The sequence below is a fragment of the Pelobates fuscus genome, chromosome 10, assembly GCF_036172605.1.
Source record: "Pelobates fuscus isolate aPelFus1 chromosome 10, aPelFus1.pri, whole genome shotgun sequence".
NCBI classification, from domain to species: domain Eukaryota; kingdom Metazoa; phylum Chordata; class Amphibia; order Anura; family Pelobatidae; genus Pelobates; species Pelobates fuscus.
This window is the reverse complement of record NC_086326.1, coordinates 6,072,127-6,092,881: the sequence shown is the minus strand read 5'-3', so window position 1 is coordinate 6,092,881 and position 20,755 is coordinate 6,072,127. Positions and strand designations below refer to the sequence as shown.

Genomic DNA, 20,755 nt, shown 5'->3' with positions numbered 1-20,755 from the left:
TAACAATGTTTGGTATTTAGTGAATATTCCCCTATATAACAATGCTTGGCATTTAGTGAATATTCCCCTGTATAACAATGTTTGGTGTTTAGTGAATATTCCCCTATATAGCAATGTTTGGTATTTAGTGAATATTCCCCTATATAACAATGTTTGGTATTTAGTGAATATTCCCCTATATAACAATGTTTGGTATTTAGTGAATATTCCCCTATATAACAATGTTTGGTATTTAGTGAATATTCCCCTGTATAACAATGTTTGGTATTTAGTGAATATTCCCCTATATAACAATGTTTGCTATTTAGTGAATATTCCCCTGTATAACAATGTTTGGTATTTAGTGAATATTCCCCTATATAACAATGTTTGCTATTTAGTGAATATTCCCCTGTATAACAATGTTTGGTATTTAGTGAATATTCCCCTATATAACAATGTTTGGAATTTAGTGAATATTCCCCTATATAACAATGTTTGCTATTTAGTGAATATTCCCCTATATAACAATGTTTGGTATTTAGTGAATATTCCCCTGTATAACAATGTTTGCTATTTAGTGAATATCCCCCTATATAACAATGTTTGGTATTTAGTGAATATTCCCCTATATAACAATGTTTGGCATTTAGTGAATATTCCCCTGTATAACAATGTTTGGCATTTAGTGCATATTCCCCTGTATAACAATGTTTGGTATTTAGTGAATATTCCCCTGTATAACAATGTTTGGTATTTAGTGAATATTCCCCTGTATAACAATGTTTGGCATTTAGTGAATATTCCCCTATATAACAATGTTTGGCATTTAGTGAATATTCCCCTGTATAACAATGTTTGGCATTTAGTGAATATTCCCCTGTATAACAATGTTTGGCATTTAGTGAATATTCCCCTGTATAACAATGTTTGGTATTTAGTGAATATTCCCCTATATAACAATGTTTGGTATTTAGTGAATATTCCCCCTGTATAACAATGTTTGCTATTTAGTGAATATTCCCCTATATAACAATGTTTGGTATTTAGTGAATATTCCCCTGTATAACAATGTTTGGTATTTAGTGAATATTCCCCTGTATAACAATGTTTGGTATTTAGTGAATATTCCCCTGTATAACAATGTTTGGCATTTAGTGCATATTCCCCTGTATAACAATGTTTGGTATTTAGTGAATATTCCCCTGTATAACAATGTTTGGTATTTAGTGAATATTCCCCTATATAACAATGTTTGGTATTTAGTGAATATTCCCCTATATAACAATGTTTGGTATTTAGTGAATATTCCCCTGTATAACAATGTTTGGCATTTAGTGAATATTCCCCTATATAACAATGTTTGGTATTTAGTGAATATTCCCCTATATAACAATGTTTGGCATTTAGTGAATATTCCCCTGTATAACAATGTTTGCTATTTAGTGAATATTCCCCTATATAACAATGTTTGCTATTTAGTGAATATTCCCCTGTATAACAATGTTTGGTATTTAGTGAATATCCCCCTGTATAACAATGTTTGGCATTTAGTGCATATTCCCCTGTATAACAATGTTTGGTATTTAGTGAATATCCCCCTGTATAACAATGTTTGGTATTTAGTGAATATTCCCCTGTATAACAATGTTTGGCATTTAGTGCATATTCCCCTGTATAACAATGTTTGGTATTTAGTGAATATCCCCCTATATAACAATGTTTGGTATTTAGTGAATATTCCCCTGTATAACAATGTTTGGCATTTAGTGAATATTCCCCTGTATAACAATGTTTGGCATTTAGTGCATATTCCCCTGTATAACAATGTTTGGTATTTAGTGAATATCCCCCTATATAACAATGTTTGGCATTTAGTGAATATTCCCCTATATAACAATGTTTGGCATTTAGTGAATATTCCCCTATATAACAATGTTTGGCATTTAGTGAATATTCTCCTGTATAACAATGTTTGGTATTTAGTGAATATTCCCCTGTATAACAATGTTTGGTATTTAGTGAATATTCCCCTGTATAACAATGTTTGGCATTTAGTGAATATTCCCCTATATAACAATGTTTGGCATTTAGTGAATATTCTCCTGTATAACAATGTTTGGTATTTAGTGAATATTCCCCTGTATAACAATGTTTGGTATTTAGTGAATATTCCCCTGTATAACAATGTTTGGTATTTAGTGAATATTCCCCTGTATAACAATGTTTGCTATTTAGTGAATATTCCCCTATATAATAATGTTTGGTATTTAGTGAATATTGCCCTATATAACAATGTTTGGTATTTAGTGAATATTCCCCTGTATAACAATGTTTGCTATTTAGTGAATATTCCCCTGTATAACAATGTTTGGTATTTAGTGAATATTCCCCTGTATAACAATGTTTGCTATTTAGTGAATATTCCCCTATATAACAATGTTTGGTATTTAGTGAATATTCCCCTATATAACAATGTTTGGCATTTAGTGAATATTCCCCTATATAACAATGTTTGCTATTTAGTGAATATTCCCCTGTATAACAATGTTTGCTATTTAGTGAATATTCCCCTATATAACAATGTTTGGTATTTAGTGAATATTCCCCTGTATAACAATGTTTGGCATTTAGTGAATATTCCCCTATATAACAATGTTTGCTATTTAGTGAATATTCCCCTGTATAACAATGTTTGGTATTTAGTGAATATTCCCCTGTATAACAATGTTTGCTATTTAGTGAATATTCCCCTATATAACAATGTTTGGTATTTAGTGAATATTCCCCTGTATAACAATGTTTGGTATTTAGTGAATATTCCCCTATATAACAATGTTTGGTATTTAGTGAATATTCCCCCTGTATAACAATGTTTGGCATTTAGTGAATATTCCCCTATATAACAATGTTTGGTATTTAGTGAATATTCCCCTGTATAACAATGTTTGGTATTTAGTGAATATTCCCCTATATAACAATGTTTGGTATTTAGTGAATATTCCCCTGTATAACAATGTTTGGTATTTAGTGAATATTCCCCTGTATAACAATGTTTGGCATTTAGTGCATATTCCCCTGTATAACAATGTTTGGTATTTAGTGAATATTCCCCTATATAACAATGTTTGCTATTTAGTGAATATTCCCCTGTATAACAATGTTTGGCATTTAGTGAATATTCCCCTGTATAACAATGTTTGGCATTTAGTGAATATTCCCCTGTATAACAATGTTTGGTATTTAGTGAATATTCCCCTATATAACAATGTTTGCTATTTAGTGAATATTCCCCTGTATAACAATGTTTGGTATTTAGTGAATATTCCCCTATATAACAATGTTTGGTATTTAGTGAATATTCCCCTGTATAACAATGTTTGGTATTTAGTGAATATTCCCCTATATAACAATGTTTGGTATTTAGTGAATATTCCCCCTGTATAACAATGTTTGGCATTTAGTGAATATTCCCCTATATAACAATGTTTGGTATTTAGTGAATATTCCCCTGTATAACAATGTTTGGTATTTAGTGAATATTCCCCTATATAACAATGTTTGGTATTTAGTGAATATTCCCCTGTATAACAATGTTTGGTATTTAGTGAATATTCCCCTGTATAACAATGTTTGGCATTTAGTGCATATTCCCCTGTATAACAATGTTTGGTATTTAGTGAATATTCCCCTATATAACAATGTTTGCTATTTAGTGAATATTCCCCTGTATAACAATGTTTGGCATTTAGTGAATATTCCCCTGTATAACAATGTTTGGCATTTAGTGAATATTCCCCTATATAACAATGTTTGGCATTTAGTGAATATTCCCCTGTATAACAATGTTTGCTATTTAGTGAATATCCCCCTATATAACAATGTTTGGTATTTAGTGAATATTCCCCTATATAACAATGTTTGCTATTTAGTGAATATTCCCCTATATAACAATGTTTGGTATTTAGTGAATATTCCCCTATATAACAATGTTTGGTATTTAGTGAATATTCCCCTGTATAACAATGTTTGGCATTTAGTGAATATTCCCCTGTATAACAATGTTTGCTATTTAGTGAATATCCCCCTATATAACAATGTTTGGTATTTAGTGAATATTCCCCTGTATAACAATGTTTGGCATTTAGTGAATATTCCCCTGTATAACAATGTTTGGTATTTAGTGAATATCCCCCTATATAACAATGTTTGGTATTTAGTGAATATTCCACTGTATAACAATGTTTGCTATTTAGTGAATATTCCCCTGTATAACAATGTTTGGTATTTAGTGAATATTCCCCTATATAACAATGTTTGGTATTTAGTGAATATCCCCCTATATAACAATGTTTGGTATTTAGTGAATATTCCCCTGTATAACAATGTTTGGTATTTAGTGAATATTCCGCTGTATAACAATGTTTGGTATTTAGTGAATATTCCCCCTATATAACAATGTTTGGTATTTAGTGAATATTCCCCTGTATAACAATGTTTGGTATTCAGTGAATATTCCCCTATATAACAATGTTTGGTATTCAGTGAATATTCCCCTGTATAACAATGTTTGGTATTTAGTGAATATTCCCCTGTATAACAATGTTTGGTATTTAGTTGATATTCCCCTGTATAACAATGTTTGGCATTTAGTGAATATTCCCCTATATAACAATGTTTGGTATTTAGTGAATATTCCCCTATATAACAATGTTTGGCATTTAGTGAATATTCCCCTGTTTAACAATGTTTGGCATTTAGTGAATATTCCCCTATATAACAATGTTTGGTATTTAGTGAATATTCCCCTGTATAACAATGTTTGGTATTTAGTGAATATTCCCCTGTATAACAATGTTTGGCATTTAGTGAATATTCCCCTGTAGAACAATGTTTGGTATTTAGTGAATATTCCCCTGTATAACAATGTTTGGTATTTAGTGAATATTCCCCTATATAACAATGTTTGGTATTCAGTGAATATTCCCCTGTATAACAATGTTTGGTATTTAGTGAATATTCCCCTATATAACAATGTTTGCTATTTAGTGAATATTCCACTGTATAACAATGTTTGCTATTTAGTGAATATTCCCCTGTATAACAATGTTTGGTATTTAGTGAATATCCCCCTATATAACAATGTTTGGTATTTAGTGAATATTCCCCTATATAACAATGTTTGGTATTTAGTGAATATTCCCCTGTATAACAATGTTTGGTATTTAGTGAATATTCCGCTGTATAACAATGTTTGGTATTTAGTGAATATTCCCCCTATATAACAATGTTTGGTATTTAGTGAATATTCCCCTGTATAACAATGTTTGGTATTCAGTGAATATTCCCCTATATAACAATGTTTGGTATTCAGTGAATATTCCCCTGTATAACAATGTTTGGTATTTAGTGAATATTCCCCTGTATAACAATGTTTGGTATTTAGTTGATATTCCCCTGTATAACAATGTTTGGCATTTAGTGAATATTCCCCTATATAACAATGTTTGGTATTTAGTGAATATTCCCCTATATAACAATGTTTGGTATTTAGTGAATATTCCCCTGTAGAACAATGTTTGGTATTTAGTGAATATTCCCCTGTATAACAATGTTTGGCATTTAGTGAATATTCCCCTATATAACAATGTTTGGCATTTAGTGAATATTCCCCTATATAACAATGTTTGGTATTTAGTGAATATTCCCCTATATAACAATGTTTGGCATTTAGTGAATATTTCCCTATGTAACAATGTTTGGTATTTAGTGAATATTCCCCTGTATAACAATGTTTGGCATTTAGTGAATATTCCCCTATATAACAATGTTTGGTATTTAGTGAATATTCCCCTGTATAACAATGTTTGGCATTTAGTGAATATTTCCCTATGTAACAATGTTTGGTATTTAGTGAATATTCCCCTATATAACAATGTTTGGTATTTAGTGAATATTCCCCTGTATAACAATGTTTGGTATTTAGTGAATATTCCCCTGTATAACAATGTTTGGTATTTAGTGAATATTCCCCCTATATAACAATGTTTGGTATTTAGTGAATATTCCACTGTATAACAATGTTTGGTATTTAGTGAATATTCCCCTATATAACAATGTTTGGCATTTAGTGAATATTCCCCTATATAACAATGTTTGCTATTTAGTGAATATTCCCCTGTATAACAATGTTTGGCATTTAGTGAATATTCCCCTATATAACAATGTTTGGCATTTAGTGAATATTCCCCTATATAACAATGTTTGGCATTTAGTGAATATTCCCCTATATAACAATGTTTGGCATTTAGTGAATATTCCCCAGTATAACAATGTTTGGCATTTAGTGAATATTCCCCTGTATAACAATGTTTGGTATTTAGTGAATATTCCCCTGTATAACAATGTTTGGTATTTAGTGAATATTCCCCTATATAACAATGTTTGGTATTTAGTGAATATTCCCCTGTATAACAATGTTTGGTATTTAGTGAATATTCCCCTATAACAATGTTTGGTATTTAGTGAATATTCCACTGTATAACAATGTTTGCTATTTAGTGAATATTCCCCTGTATAACAATGTTTGGCATTTAGTGAATATTCCCCTGTTTAACAATGTTTGGCATTTAGTGAATATTCCCCTATATAACAATGTTTGGTATTTAGTGAATATTCCCCTGTATAACAATGTTTGGTATTTAGTGAATATTCCCCTGCATAACAATGTTTGGCATTTAGTGAATATTCCCCTGTAGAACAATGTTTGGCATTTAGTGAATATTCCCCTATATAACAATGTTTGGTATTTAGTGAATATTCCCCTGTATAACAATGTTTGGTATTTAGTGAATATTCCCCTGTATAACAATGTTTGGCATTTAGTGAATATTCCCCTGTATAACAATGTTTGGTATTTAGTGAATATTCCCCTGTAGAACAATGTTTGGTATTTAGTGAATATTCCCCTATATAACAATGTTTGGTATTTAGTGAATATTCCCCTATATAACAATGTTTGGAATTTAGTGAATATTCCCCTATGTAACCATGTTTGGCATTTAGTGAATATTCCCCTATATAACAATGTTTGGCATTTAGTGAATATTCCCCTATGTAACAATGTTTGGTATTTAGTGAATATTCCCCTATATAACAATGTTTGGTATTTAGTGAATATTCCCCCTATATAACAATGTTTGGTATTTAGTGAATATTCCCCTATATAACAATGTTTGGTATTTAGTGAATATTCCCCTGTATAACAATGTTTGGTATTTAGTGAATATTCCCCTGTATAACAATGTTTGGCATTTAGTGAATATTCCCCTGTATTACAATGTTTGGTATTTAGTGAATATTCCCCTGTAGAACAATGTTTGGTATTTAGTGAATATTCCCCTATATAACAATGTTTGGTATTTAGTGAATATTCCCCTATATAACAATGTTTGGAATTTAGTGAATATTCCCCTATGTAACCATGTTTGGCATTTAGTGAATATTCCCCTATATAACAATGTTTGGCATTTAGTGAATATTCCCCTATGTAACAAAGTTTGGTATTTAGTGAATATTCCCCTATATAACAATGTTTGGTATTTAGTGAATATTCCCCTATATAACAATGCTTGGCATTTAGTGAATATTCCCCTGTATAACAATGTTTGGTGTTTAGTGAATATTCCCCTATATAGCAATGTTTGGTATTTAGTGAATATTCCCCTATATAACAATGTTTGGTATTTAGTGAATATTCCCCTATATAACAATGTTTGCTATTTAGTGAATATTCCCCTGTATAACAATGTTTGGTATTTAGTGAATATTCCCCTATATAACAATGTTTGGTATTCAGTGAATATTCCCCTGTATAACAATGTTTGGTATTTAGTGAATATTCCCCTATATAACAATGTTTGCTATTTAGTGAATATTCCACTGTATAACAATGTTTGCTATTTAGTGAATATTCCCCTGTATAACAATGTTTGGTATTTAGTGAATATCCCCCTATATAACAATGTTTGGTATTTAGTGAATATTCCCCTGTATAACAATGTTTGGTATTTAGTGAATATTCCGCTGTATAACAATGTTTGGTATTTAGTGAATATTCCCCCTATATAACAATGTTTGGTATTTAGTGAATATTCCCCTGTATAACAATGTTTGGTATTCAGTGAATATTCCCCTATATAACAATGTTTGGTATTCAGTGAATATTCCCCTGTATAACAATGTTTGGTATTTAGTGAATATTCCCCTGTATAACAATGTTTGGTATTTAGTTGATATTCCCCTGTATAACAATGTTTGGCATTTAGTGAATATTCCCCTATATAACAATGTTTGGTATTTAGTGAATATTCCCCTATATAACAATGTTTGGCATTTAGTGAATATTCCCCTGTTTAACAATGTTTGGCATTTAGTGAATATTCCCCTGTAGAACAATGTTTGGTATTTAGTGAATATTCCCCTATATAACAATGTTTGGTATTTAGTGAATATTCCCCTATATAACAATGTTTGGTATTTAGTGAATATTCCCCTATATAACAATGTTTGGCATTTAGTGAATATTCCCCTATATAACAATGTTTGGCATTTAGTGAATATTCCCCTGTATAACAATGTTTGGTATTTAGTGAATATTCCCCTATATAACAATGTTTGGCATTTAGTGAATATTCCCCTATATAACAATGTTTGCTATTTAGTGAATATTCCCCTGTATAACAATGTTTGGTATTTAGTGAATATTCCCCTATATAACAATGTTTGGCATTTAGTGAATATTCCCCTATATAACAATGTTTGCTATTTAGTGAATATTCCCCTATATAACAATGTTTGCTATTTAGTGAATATTCCCCTGTATAACAATGTTTGGTATTTAGTGAATATTCCACTGTATAACAATGTTTGCTATTTAGTGAATATTCCCCTGTATAACAATGTTTGCTATTTAGTGAATATCCCCCTATATAACAATGTTTGGTATTTAGTGAATATTCCCCTGTATAACAATGTTTGGTATTTAGTGAATATTCCGCTGTATAACAATGTTTGGTATTTAGTGAATATTCCCCCTATATAACAATGTTTGGTATTTAGTGAATATTCCCCTGTATAACAATGTTTGGTATTCAGTGAATATTCCCCTATATAACAATGTTTGGTATTCAGTGAATATTCCCCTGTATAACAATGTTTGGTATTTAGTGAATATTCCCCTGTATAACAATGTTTGGTATTTAGTTGATATTCCCCTGTATAACAATGTTTGGCATTTAGTGAATATTCCCCTATATAACAATGTTTGGTATTTAGTGAATATTCCCCTATATAACAATGTTTGGCATTTAGTGAATATTCCCCTGTTTAACAATGTTTGGCATTTAGTGAATATTCCCCTGTAGAACAATGTTTGGTATTTAGTGAATATTCCCCTGTATAACAATGTTTGGTATTTAGTGAATATTCCCCTGTATAACAATGTTTGGCATTTAGTGAATATTCCCCTATATAACAATGTTTGGTATTTAGTGAATATTCCCCTGTAGAACAATGTTTGGTATTTAGTGAATATTCCCCTGTATAACAATGTTTGGCATTTAGTGAATATTCCCCTATATAACAATGTTTGGCATTTAGTGAATATTCCCCTATATAACAATGTTTGGTATTTAGTGAATATTCCCCTATATAACAATGTTTGGCATTTAGTGAATATTTCCCTATGTAACAATGTTTGGTATTTAGTGAATATTCCCCTGTATAACAATGTTTGGCATTTAGTGAATATTCCCCTATATAACAATGTTTGGTATTTAGTGAATATTCCCCTGTATAACAATGTTTGGCATTTAGTGAATATTTCCCTATGTAACAATGTTTGGTATTTAGTGAATATTCCCCTATATAACAATGTTTGGTATTTAGTGAATATTCCCCTGTATAACAATGTTTGGCATTTAGTGAATATTCCCCTGTATAACAATGTTTGGTATTTAGTGAATATTCCCCTGTATAACAATGTTTGGTATTTAGTGAATATTCCCCCTATATAACAATGTTTGGTATTTAGTGAATATTCCACTGTATAACAATGTTTGGTATTTAGTGAATATTCCCCTATATAACAATGTTTGGCATTTAGTGAATATTCCCCTATATAACAATGTTTGCTATTTAGTGAATATTCCCCTGTATAACAATGTTTGGCATTTAGTGAATATTCCCCTATATAACAATGTTTGGCATTTAGTGAATATTCCCCTATATAACAATGTTTGGCATTTAGTGAATATTCCCCTATATAACAATGTTTGGCATTTAGTGAATATTCCCCAGTATAACAATGTTTGGCATTTAGTGAATATTCCCCTGTATAACAATGTTTGGTATTTAGTGAATATTCCCCTGTATAACAATGTTTGGTATTTAGTGAATATTCCCCTATATAACAATGTTTGGTATTTAGTGAATATTCCCCTGTATAACAATGTTTGGTATTTAGTGAATATTCCCCTATAACAATGTTTGGTATTTAGTGAATATTCCCCTATATAACAATGTTTGGTATTTAGTGAATATTCCCCTGTATAACAATGTTTGGTATTTAGTGAATATTCCACTGTATAACAATGTTTGCTATTTAGTGAATATTCCCCTGTATAACAATGTTTGGCATTTAGTGAATATTCCCCTGTTTAACAATGTTTGGCATTTAGTGAATATTCCCCTATATAACAATGTTTGGTATTTAGTGAATATTCCCCTGTATAACAATGTTTGGTATTTAGTGAATATTCCCCTGCATAACAATGTTTGGCATTTAGTGAATATTCCCCTGTAGAACAATGTTTGGCATTTAGTGAATATTCCCCTATATAACAATGTTTGGTATTTAGTGAATATTCCCCTGTATAACAATGTTTGGTATTTAGTGAATATTCCCCTGTATAACAATGTTTGGCATTTAGTGAATATTCCCCTGTATAACAATGTTTGGTATTTAGTGAATATTCCCCTGTAGAACAATGTTTGGTATTTAGTGAATATTCCCCTATATAACAATGTTTGGTATTTAGTGAATATTCCCCTATATAACAATGTTTGGAATTTAGTGAATATTCCCCTATGTAACCATGTTTGGCATTTAGTGAATATTCCCCTATATAACAATGTTTGGCATTTAGTGAATATTCCCCTATGTAACAATGTTTGGTATTTAGTGAATATTCCCCTATATAACAATGTTTGGTATTTAGTGAATATTCCCCCTATATAACAATGTTTGGTATTTAGTGAATATTCCCCTATATAACAATGTTTGGTATTTAGTGAATATTCCCCTATATAACAATGTTTGGTATTTAGTGAATATTCCCCTATATAACAATGTTTGCTATTTAGTGAATATTCCCCTGTATAACAATGTTTGGTATTTAGTGAATATTCCCCTATATAACAATGTTTGGTATTCAGTGAATATTCCCCTGTATAACAATGTTTGGTATTTAGTGAATATTCCCCTATATAACAATGTTTGGTATTTAGTGAATATTCCACTGTATAACAATGTTTGCTATTTAGTGAATATTCCCCTGTATAACAATGTTTGGCATTTAGTGAATATTCCCCTATATAACAATGTTTGGTATTTAGTGAATATTCCCCTATATAACAATGTTTGGCATTTAGTGAATATTCCCCTATATAACAATGTTTGGTATTTAGTGAATATTCCCCTGTATAACAATGTTTGGCATTTAGTGAATATTCCCCTATATAACAATGTTTGGTATTTAGTGAATATTCTCCTGTATAACAATGTTTGGCATTTAGTGAATATTCCCCTGTATAACAATGTTTGGCATTTAGTGAATATTCCCCTGTATAACAATGTTTGGTATTTAGTGAATATTCCCCTGTATAACAATGTTTGGCATTTAGTGAATATTCCCCTATATAACAGTGTTTGGTATTTAGTGAATATACTCCTGTATAACAATGTTTGGCATTTAGTGAATATTCCCCTGTATAACAATGTTTGGCATTTAGTGAATATTCCCCTGTATAACAATGTTTGGTATTTAGTGAATATTCCCCTGTATCAGGGGCGGACTGACCGGTCGGGCACTTCGGACGTGGTCCGAGGGCCCGGCCGGGAGCGGGGCCCGCCATCAGGGGGCCCGGCCGCCCCTTTAAATGCTGCAGCCGCCTGAGCGCTCTCCTAAGAGCGCTCAGGCGGCTGCAGCTTCTCACCTCACCTCCCCTCCCCTGTAGCGTGGCCGAGCGGCTTTCCGGTCCGCGGTGCCCGGCCGGAGTGATAGGAAGGTGCACACTGTGCACCTTCCTGTCAGTCCGGCCGGGTACAGGAAACAGAAACTTCTGTTCCGCGGAACAGAAGTTTCTGTTTCCTGTACCCGGCCGGACTGACAGGAAGGTGCACAGTGTGCACCTTCCTATCACTCCGGCCGGGCACCGCGGACCGGAAAGCCGTTCGGCCACGCTACGAGGAAGGGGGAGGGGGGTTGGGAGAGAGGGAGAGAGGGAGGGGGGGTTAAGAGAGAGGGAGGGGGGTTAAAAGAGAGAGGGAGGGGGGGTGTTAAAAAAGAGAGGGGGGGGGTAAAAGAGAGAGGGGGGGTAAAAGAGAGAGGGGGGGGGTAAAAGAGAGAGGGGGGTTAAAAGAGAGAGGGAGGGGGGTTAAAAGAGAGAGGGAGGGGGGTTAAAAGAGAAAGGGAGGGGGGTTGAAAGGGAGGGGGGTTGAAAGGGAGGGGGGTTAAAAGAGAAAGGGAGGGGGGGTTAAAAGAGAAAGGGGGGGTTAAAAGAGAAAGGGAGGGGGGGTTAAAAGAGGGAGGGGGGGGTAAAAGAGAGAGGGAGGGGGGTTAAAAGAGAGAGGGAGGGGGGGTTAAAAGAGAGAGGGAGGGGGGGGGTTAAAAGAGAGAGGGGGGGTGTTAAAAGAGAGAGGGAGGGGGGTTAAAAGAGAGGGGGGGTAAAAGAGAGGGGGGGTTAAAAGAGAGAGGGAGGGGGGTTAAAAGAGAGAGGGAGGGGGGTTAAAAGAGAAAGGGAGGGGGGGTTAAAAGAGAAAGGGAGGGGGGTTGAAAGGGAGGGGGGTTGAAAGGGAGGGGGGGTTAAAAGAGAAAGGGAGGGGGGGTTAAAAGAGAAAGGGAGGGGGGGTTAAAAGAGAAAGGGAGGGGGGGTTAAAAGAGAGAGGGAGGGGGTTAAAAGAGAGAGGGAGGGGGGTTAAAAGAGAGAGGGAGGGGGGTAAAAGAGAGAGGGAGGGGGGGTTAAAAGAGAGAGGGAGGGGGGGTTAAAAGAGAGAGGGGGGTTAAAAGAGAGAGGGGGGTTAAAAGAGAGAGGGGGGTTAAAAGAGAGAGGGGGTTAAAAGAGAGAGGGGGTAAAAAGAGAGGGAGGGGGGTAAAAAGAGAGAGGGAGGGGGTAAGAAGAGAGGGGGGTAAGAAGAGAGGGGGGTAAGAAGAGAGGGAGGGGGTAAGAGGAGGGAGGGGGGTTAAGAAGAGAGGGAGGGGGTAAGAAGAGAGGGAGGGGGGTAAAAAGAGGGTGAGGGGGTAAAAAGAGGGTGAGGGGAGTAAGAAGAGGGGGAGGGGAGTAAGAAGAGAGGGGGGAGTAAGAAGGGAGGGGGGAGTAAGAAGGTGGTAAGAAGAGGGGGGGGTAAGAAGAGGGGGAGGGGGGAGTAAGAGGAGGGCAATTGCCCCCTTCCCTGTCCGCAGGCACCGTGCGGGCAGCCGGCAGGGGAGGGAGGAAGAGAGGACCCGGGAGCTCAGCCTGCAGCTCGTCTGGGTCCTTCTTGCGCGAGCACAGATCGTTGCCGCGGTTACCACGGCAACGTTACGGCTCTTGCGAGAGTAAACTCTAGCCCTGGAGCTACGGGCTAGAGTTCACTCTCAACACTGTGACCACCAGGTATTCCTGGTGGTCGCAGTGGTGAGAGTGAACTCTAGCCAAATAAACACACTGCCCCCACACACCATACACATTCACACACTGCCCCCCATACACACACACTGCCCCCACACAGACCATACACATTTACACACATTGCCTCACACACACACAGCCCCCCATACTAACATTGCCACACACATACACAGCCCCCTCGTACACACATTGCCCCACACACCCTACACATTCACACACTACACCCCCTCACACACACTGAACCTTTCACACACACTGAACCTTTCACACACACACTGCACCCCTTACACATTGCACCACTGCTCCTATACCCTACTACAGCCTCATATCCCAGCAGACCCCAGGTAAGTTGTTAAACTGTTCTTAAACGGTTTGACTACTTACTCTAGGAGGGGGGCCCGGCCCTCCTGGCACCATAACGACTACACAGAGCAGTAGTGGTTATTGTGCATGGATTATTTCTTTAAATAATCCACGAGTGCCCCAGTAGCCAGCAAGCCAGCCAGCCCACAGGCCGGCCAGCCAGCCAGCCCACAGGCTGGCCAATAGCCAGCCAGCCAGCCCACAGGCCACCAGTTAGGCTTAAAGCTAGCAAGCCACAGCCTGCCAGCCAGCAAGCCACAGCCTGCCAGCCGCAGCCAGCAAGCCCACAGCCTGCCAGCAGTAGCCAGCAAGCCCACAGCCTGCCAGCAAGCCCACAGCCTGCCAGCAAGCCCACAGCCTACCAGCCGCAGCCAGTAAGCCCACAGCCTTCCAGCAAGCCCACAGACTGCCAGCCAGCAACAGTAATTAAGGTAAGAGGAGCCAACTTGGCCTAGGTATCAGCGAGCTATGTTGTGTTGCTATATTGTGAATAGGAACCAGAGTGTTGGAGAGACCCCCCTCCAGGCCCCATTAGACTCCATTGTAGTCTCTAATGGGACCTGGAGGAAATTCTTTCTAACACACTCTCTAAAGGACACTGAGATAGCCTCTGCTAGAATGCTCCCCCCCTCCATGGCCCATTAGCCCTCAATTGTAGTCTCTACTGGGGCCTGGAGGCGACTGTTTCCAGCAGGGACACTGAGATGGCCTCTGTTAGAAAGACCCCCTTCCAAGCCTATTAGACTCCATTGTAGTCTCTAATAGGGCCTGGAGGGTATTCTTTCTAACACACTCTCTAAAGGACACTGATATAGCCTCTGCTAGAAAGATCCCCCTCCATGGCCCATTAGCCCTCAATTGTAGTCTCTACTGGGGCCTTGAAGGGATTATTGCACTTTTGTTCCTTGTGTCTAAAGATTGTGTAGGGTGTGGCTGGAGGCAGTGCATGGAGGCGGGACATGGGTGGCGCTTGCTGCGGAGTATGGGTGGGGCCTGTAAGGGGGCCCTTGATTTATTTTGCCCGGGGGCCCTGAGGGTTCTCAGTCCGCCCCTGCCCTGTATAACAATGTTTGGTATTTAGTGAATATTCCCCTGTATAACAATGTTTGGTATTTAGTGAATATTCCCCTGTATAACAATGTTTGGCATTTAGTGAATATTCCCCTATATAACAATGTTTGGTATTTAGTGAATATTCCCCTGTATAACAATGTTTGGTATTCAGTGAATATTCCCCTGTATAACAATGTTAGGCATTTAGTGAATATTCCCCTGTATAACAATGTTTGGTATTTAGTGAATATTCCCCTATATAACAATGTTTGGCATTTAGTGAATATTCCCCTATATAACAATGTTTGGTATTTAGTGAATATTCCCCTATATAACAATGTTTGGTATTTAGTGAATATTCCCCTATATAACAATGTTTGGTATTTAGTGAATATTCCCTTGTATAACAATGTTTGGCATTTAGTGAATATTCCCCTGTATAACAATGTTTTGCATTTAGAATTTAAAAAAAAAAGAATGGTGAGGGAGGTGGGAGGGTCTGGAAGGGAGGGTCTGCTGCTGACTGGCTGGAATGTGTCTGCTGACTGTGAGGTACAGGGTCAAAGTTTACTCAATTATGACGAATAGGGGGCGAACCGAACATCGCATATGTTCGCCCGCCGTGGCGAACGCGAACAAGCGATGTTCGCCAGGAACTATTCGCCAGCGAACCGTTCGGGACATCACTAATTATAATTATGTCTGAGTGTTTATGACTCACCTGACTGTAAGTACTATTCTGGACTAAACATTCAAAACGAAATGAAAAGAACACACAGAGTTAGCATGTTTGTGAGATGTATTTATAGTCTGAATACAGCATTGTAACATGATTACCACGTACGCCCTTGTTAAGGTACCAGAGACGCAGAAATCTAGACATGTGCAAGGATATGGTTTGTCCATCAAAATCCTTTGAATCCACACCTGAACTAATCAATCTGCTGTTACTTCCCAGTTTAAGCAATTTGCTTAGTGTGAATTAAAAGGATTTTAATTTAGACGAATCGATTTGTTAATGGACGAACCAAATTTTCACAAGTCTACAGAAAACCCAACTCTTTGACAACACAATGATTGATTTGCTTGAATTCAACCAAGACGAATTCCACCAATCTTTTCCTTTCTATTAGAGTAACGTTTATAATCAGAGGAATACAAAGCTGGCATACAATACTATTGTTTTTTCATTATTTTGATTAAACCAGCGCTGTATGCGTAAGATTGCAAAATGAAAACTTGCACCACACTATATACCAGAGGTAGGCAACCTTCGCACCCCGATGCCTTGCCAGCGTTATACCTGTAAAAGGATTATAGGAGATGTAGTCCATAACTTCTGGAATGCAAAAGGCTGTCTTAGCTGTAATATATTATACTATACTCTGCTTACACTATATGCGATAGTGAATTCGTGTTACATTTCCTCGCACGTTGATTTTTCTGAAGGCATTTAATCTACCAATACAGCAAGAGATTGAGTGACAATATGGCAACGAGCTGTAGGTAGCTTGTATATCAATGAATCCATATGAAATGATACATTCAGGGCTGCGTGTTGTGTCTATATAATGTTCGTTTTGGGTCATTTTTAAAACCTGCTCTGTATTTTGCAAGTTGATACAAATGTTTCATGCAAAGTATATTTGCCACTGTGCATGTTCTGTGGGCTCAGCCAAACAACACGGGCGATGGGCGAGAGCATAGACATGGAAAAGATAAACAGATGGATATAACAAATGCACAAAATTATATCCAAAATAATGAATTAACTTATATCATGGTTAGAAACAGTAAGTATATTCAAAAATAAGTCACCACAAGTTGTCCAATGCGTTTTGTGATTTGGGGACTTCGTTAGGGACAATTATGAATCACAGATAAAAAAAAAAATCTGTGATTCGCAATTGTACTTGTATGTACTTGTGTGTTTTTTATCCACAATTCATAATTGTCTCTGAGGAAGTCCAAAAAGGATGACTTGTGGTGACTCATTTTTGAATACACTTAATGTTGTTAGCCAACACGTAAGTCAATAAATTATTTTGTATATATTTTTTATGGATTTGTTAAATCCATGTATTCAACTTTTTCGTGTTTATGGTCTCGTACTGTTTGGAGCGAATACTGACGCACATAGAATTTCATGCTTTTTGTGAATGCTGCTCACTTTTTGCTCAAAAAGGAAGAGAAATAAGACAAATCAAAGTAACATCTCTCATGGATAACTCCAGTTTTGCACCCAGCGGGCTGTACATTTTCAGTTAATAGATTATCAGCTTGTAATGTATTCTGTCATGTTATGTATCAAGCAGCACACTGTTTGTAATAGACAATACAATGTTCTAAACTAAAATATGTATATTTTCTTTTTCTAGGAACTTTCGCAAAAAGTTGTGAATGGAAAGTAGTACAGATAACCAGATCCATGTTACTCCTGTATATTTTGCTCTGTACCCAGAAGACGAAGTTCGTTATTTATCTGTTTGTCAAACCTGGGATTTAAAATACCAGAAAATCTGTTAAATAACTGCATCATATAAGACTAGTTGACTTTTTACGATGTATCTAACCCATATAATATAGAGGAATTGTTTAAACAGTGGGTGAGGGGATTTTATCACCTAAGGGTTTCTGAATTTTGGGTTTAGGAATAGTACTCACAATGCACAATGGACCAATGTGAATCTCAACAATATCTATAAAATACCCCAGGCCAATCTCAGATCATTCCTAGTGATGGCTAACTGATCACAAACATCTGTTTTACCAGCTTTGGCCCTAACTAATCTAGCTATAACAAATGTTTAATTTCCATCACTTATATGTATAGCACAGAACGCAAATTAAATCTAAAAAAAAAAAAACATCGCCCCTCGACACGGGACACTTTATCTAGATTTGGATATGGCAATTTCACAAATGATCCTTCTCTTCACTTTTTCACATTGTGTTAAGATATAGAAAAATTAAAATGGTGCTATTTTTTTGCATATTTCCACCTGATTTGCTATAGAACCTGATGGGTAATGCTTGGATACATATCTATATGTATTCCACACAAAAGTCGGGAATGAGAAAACAAACTTTCAGCTTGATGAAGATAAATGGTTAAGACAGTTAGGCTGCAATGTATGCTTTTTTGCGCTATCTTGGCATTGTACCTGAATAAATAAAACATTTGGTATTAAATTAAATTGTGATGCCCATGTTATATGCCATCTAAGTCATGATTTAATACAAATCAGATCAGCCAATCAGGACAGTGAGTTCACGTACGGCTTCAGCCAATCAGGACAGTGAGTTCACGTACGGCTTCAGCCAATCAGGACAGTGAGGTCACTTACAGCTTCAGCCAATTAGGGTTGTGAGGCTACGTAGGGCTTCAGCCAATCAGGGTAGTGAGGTCACTTACAGTTCCAGCCAATCAGGGTTGTGAGGTTACGTATGGCTTCAGTCAATCAGGACATTGAGGTCACTTACAGCTTGTCACGTCTAAACATTTGTTATGAAGGAACACAACTGCAGATTTCGTATAGTTTGAATATTTATTATAAAAAGTAAAAGGTATTGACTTTAATTCCAATTTACAGGTACTGTAGCTTTAAGTAATAAATGATAACTGAAGTCCACAATTATAGGCACTGTAGCTTTAAGTAGTAAACGATAACTGAAGTCCACAATTATAGGCACTGTAGCTTTAAGTAGTAAACGATAACTGAAGTCCACAATTATAGGCACTGTAGCTTTAAGTAGTAAACGATAACTGAATCAGATAGAGTCCTTTAGAAGTAGTAATTAATTAGGTGATAAGAAGTTACATTAGCTGTTCCATAGACTTTAAGTGAAGTAAGATAGATGCAGCTAACTGAGACAAAGTATGAGTTGAAGTTAGCTGTAACGGGTTTGTTTTAACGAAGGACTTTGGAGACAGGAAATAACAGCTTTGTGATGCAACGCTTATCACAGAGGTTTTACTTAGCTTCCGGCACATAGAACACTGGTTCCCGAGATCTCCTCAGAGGCGGTTTATCCTGAATGGTGAGAGTTCAGCTTTAGTCGAGGATGAGGAGAGGTGAAGGGAACTTGAAGTCTTCCAGTCCGGTCCGGTAACAGAGGGCTTTCACAATGATGTTGCAGCCGGTTCGTGAGTACGGAACGTAGTTCAATAATCCAGCGTCGATCAGCTGGTGCGGTCAGATTAAATAGGGAGACCGTGTCATGAAGAGGTGTGGCTAAGCTCCGTGGAACCAGGAAGCAAGAGGATATCATAATTAAGGCATGACAGTATCCCCTCCTTAATGAGGACCTCTGGGTGCTATTGACTTGGCTTAGAAGGGTAACGTTTGTGAAATTTGGAAATTAATTTGTCAGCATGAACGACAGAGGAGTTTTCCCATGTATCTTCATCAATTCTATATCCTTTCCATCTGATGAGGTATTGTAAGGAGCCACGATGGATCCTTGAATCCAGTATACTTTGAATTTCGTATTCTTCTTCACCCTGGACCAATATGGGATCAGGAGAAGTAGTGACATTTCTTTGGAAAGGGTCAGGATGATGAGGCTTCAACAAGGACACATGAAAAACAGGATGTAGCATTAAAGTTGGTGGAAGTTTCAATTTAACAACATTACGGTTGATAACCGATATTATTGGAAAAGGACCATGAAAAAGAGAACTTAACTTCTTTGATGGACGATTTGTAGAGATGTTCTTTGAGGAAAACCAGACAAGATCACCGATTTCATAAGAGGGTGTAGGTTGTCTTTTTGTATCAAAAAACTTCTTTTGATTGGAGGAGGCCAATTCCAGATTTTCATGTAATTTCTTGAATAAAGAGGACATATGATTGGATCTGTGGCATTCAGAACAAGATTTGACATAAGATTCAATAGTTTGGTCTTGACGAGGCCACCAATAGTATCTTTTAGACAATTCAAGGGTCTTTTTTATACCTGGATGACCTGCCAGAGGAGAATCATGAATAAAGTCGAGTACTTTAATTCTGAAAGAGGGAGGTACGTAAATCCGGTCTTTGAAATAGTAGAGACCGTTTTTCTTGGATAATTTAATTGATTTAGGAAGTTCGAGAGCATCTTCACTGAGATCTTTAATGTCATCAATAAGAGAAGATAAGATTCCAATGACTTTAGGCGAAGGAGGTTCAATTTTAGTGTCTTTATGGATCCTGGAAAGGGCATCAGCCTTTTTGTTTCTAGACCCAGGTCTAAAGATGATTTGAAAGTTGAACCGGGAAAAAAAGAGATTCCATCTTACTTGTCGAGCAGACAGTGTTTTATTGGTGTGAAGATATTCGAGATTTTTATGGTCAGTATAAATGATTAAAGAGTTCTGAGCGCCTTCAAGAAGATGTCTCCAGGTTTCTAAAGCCACTTTGATACTTAA

At 36.3% G+C, this 20,755-nt stretch overlaps 1 protein-coding gene across 1 annotated transcript in view; it reads left to right on the top strand.

Annotated features, from left to right (window-relative positions):
* CCDC172 (coiled-coil domain containing 172) overlaps positions 1–17,756 on the top strand; it is a 58,950-nt gene extending 41,194 nt beyond the window's left edge. The window contains exon 8 of the mRNA XM_063434832.1: positions 17,724–17,756. Coding sequence (XP_063290902.1) covers positions 17,724–17,756 — 33 coding nt within the window. The remainder of the gene's footprint in view (positions 1–17,723) is intronic.
* Positions 17,757–20,755: the final 2,999 nt, after the last annotated feature.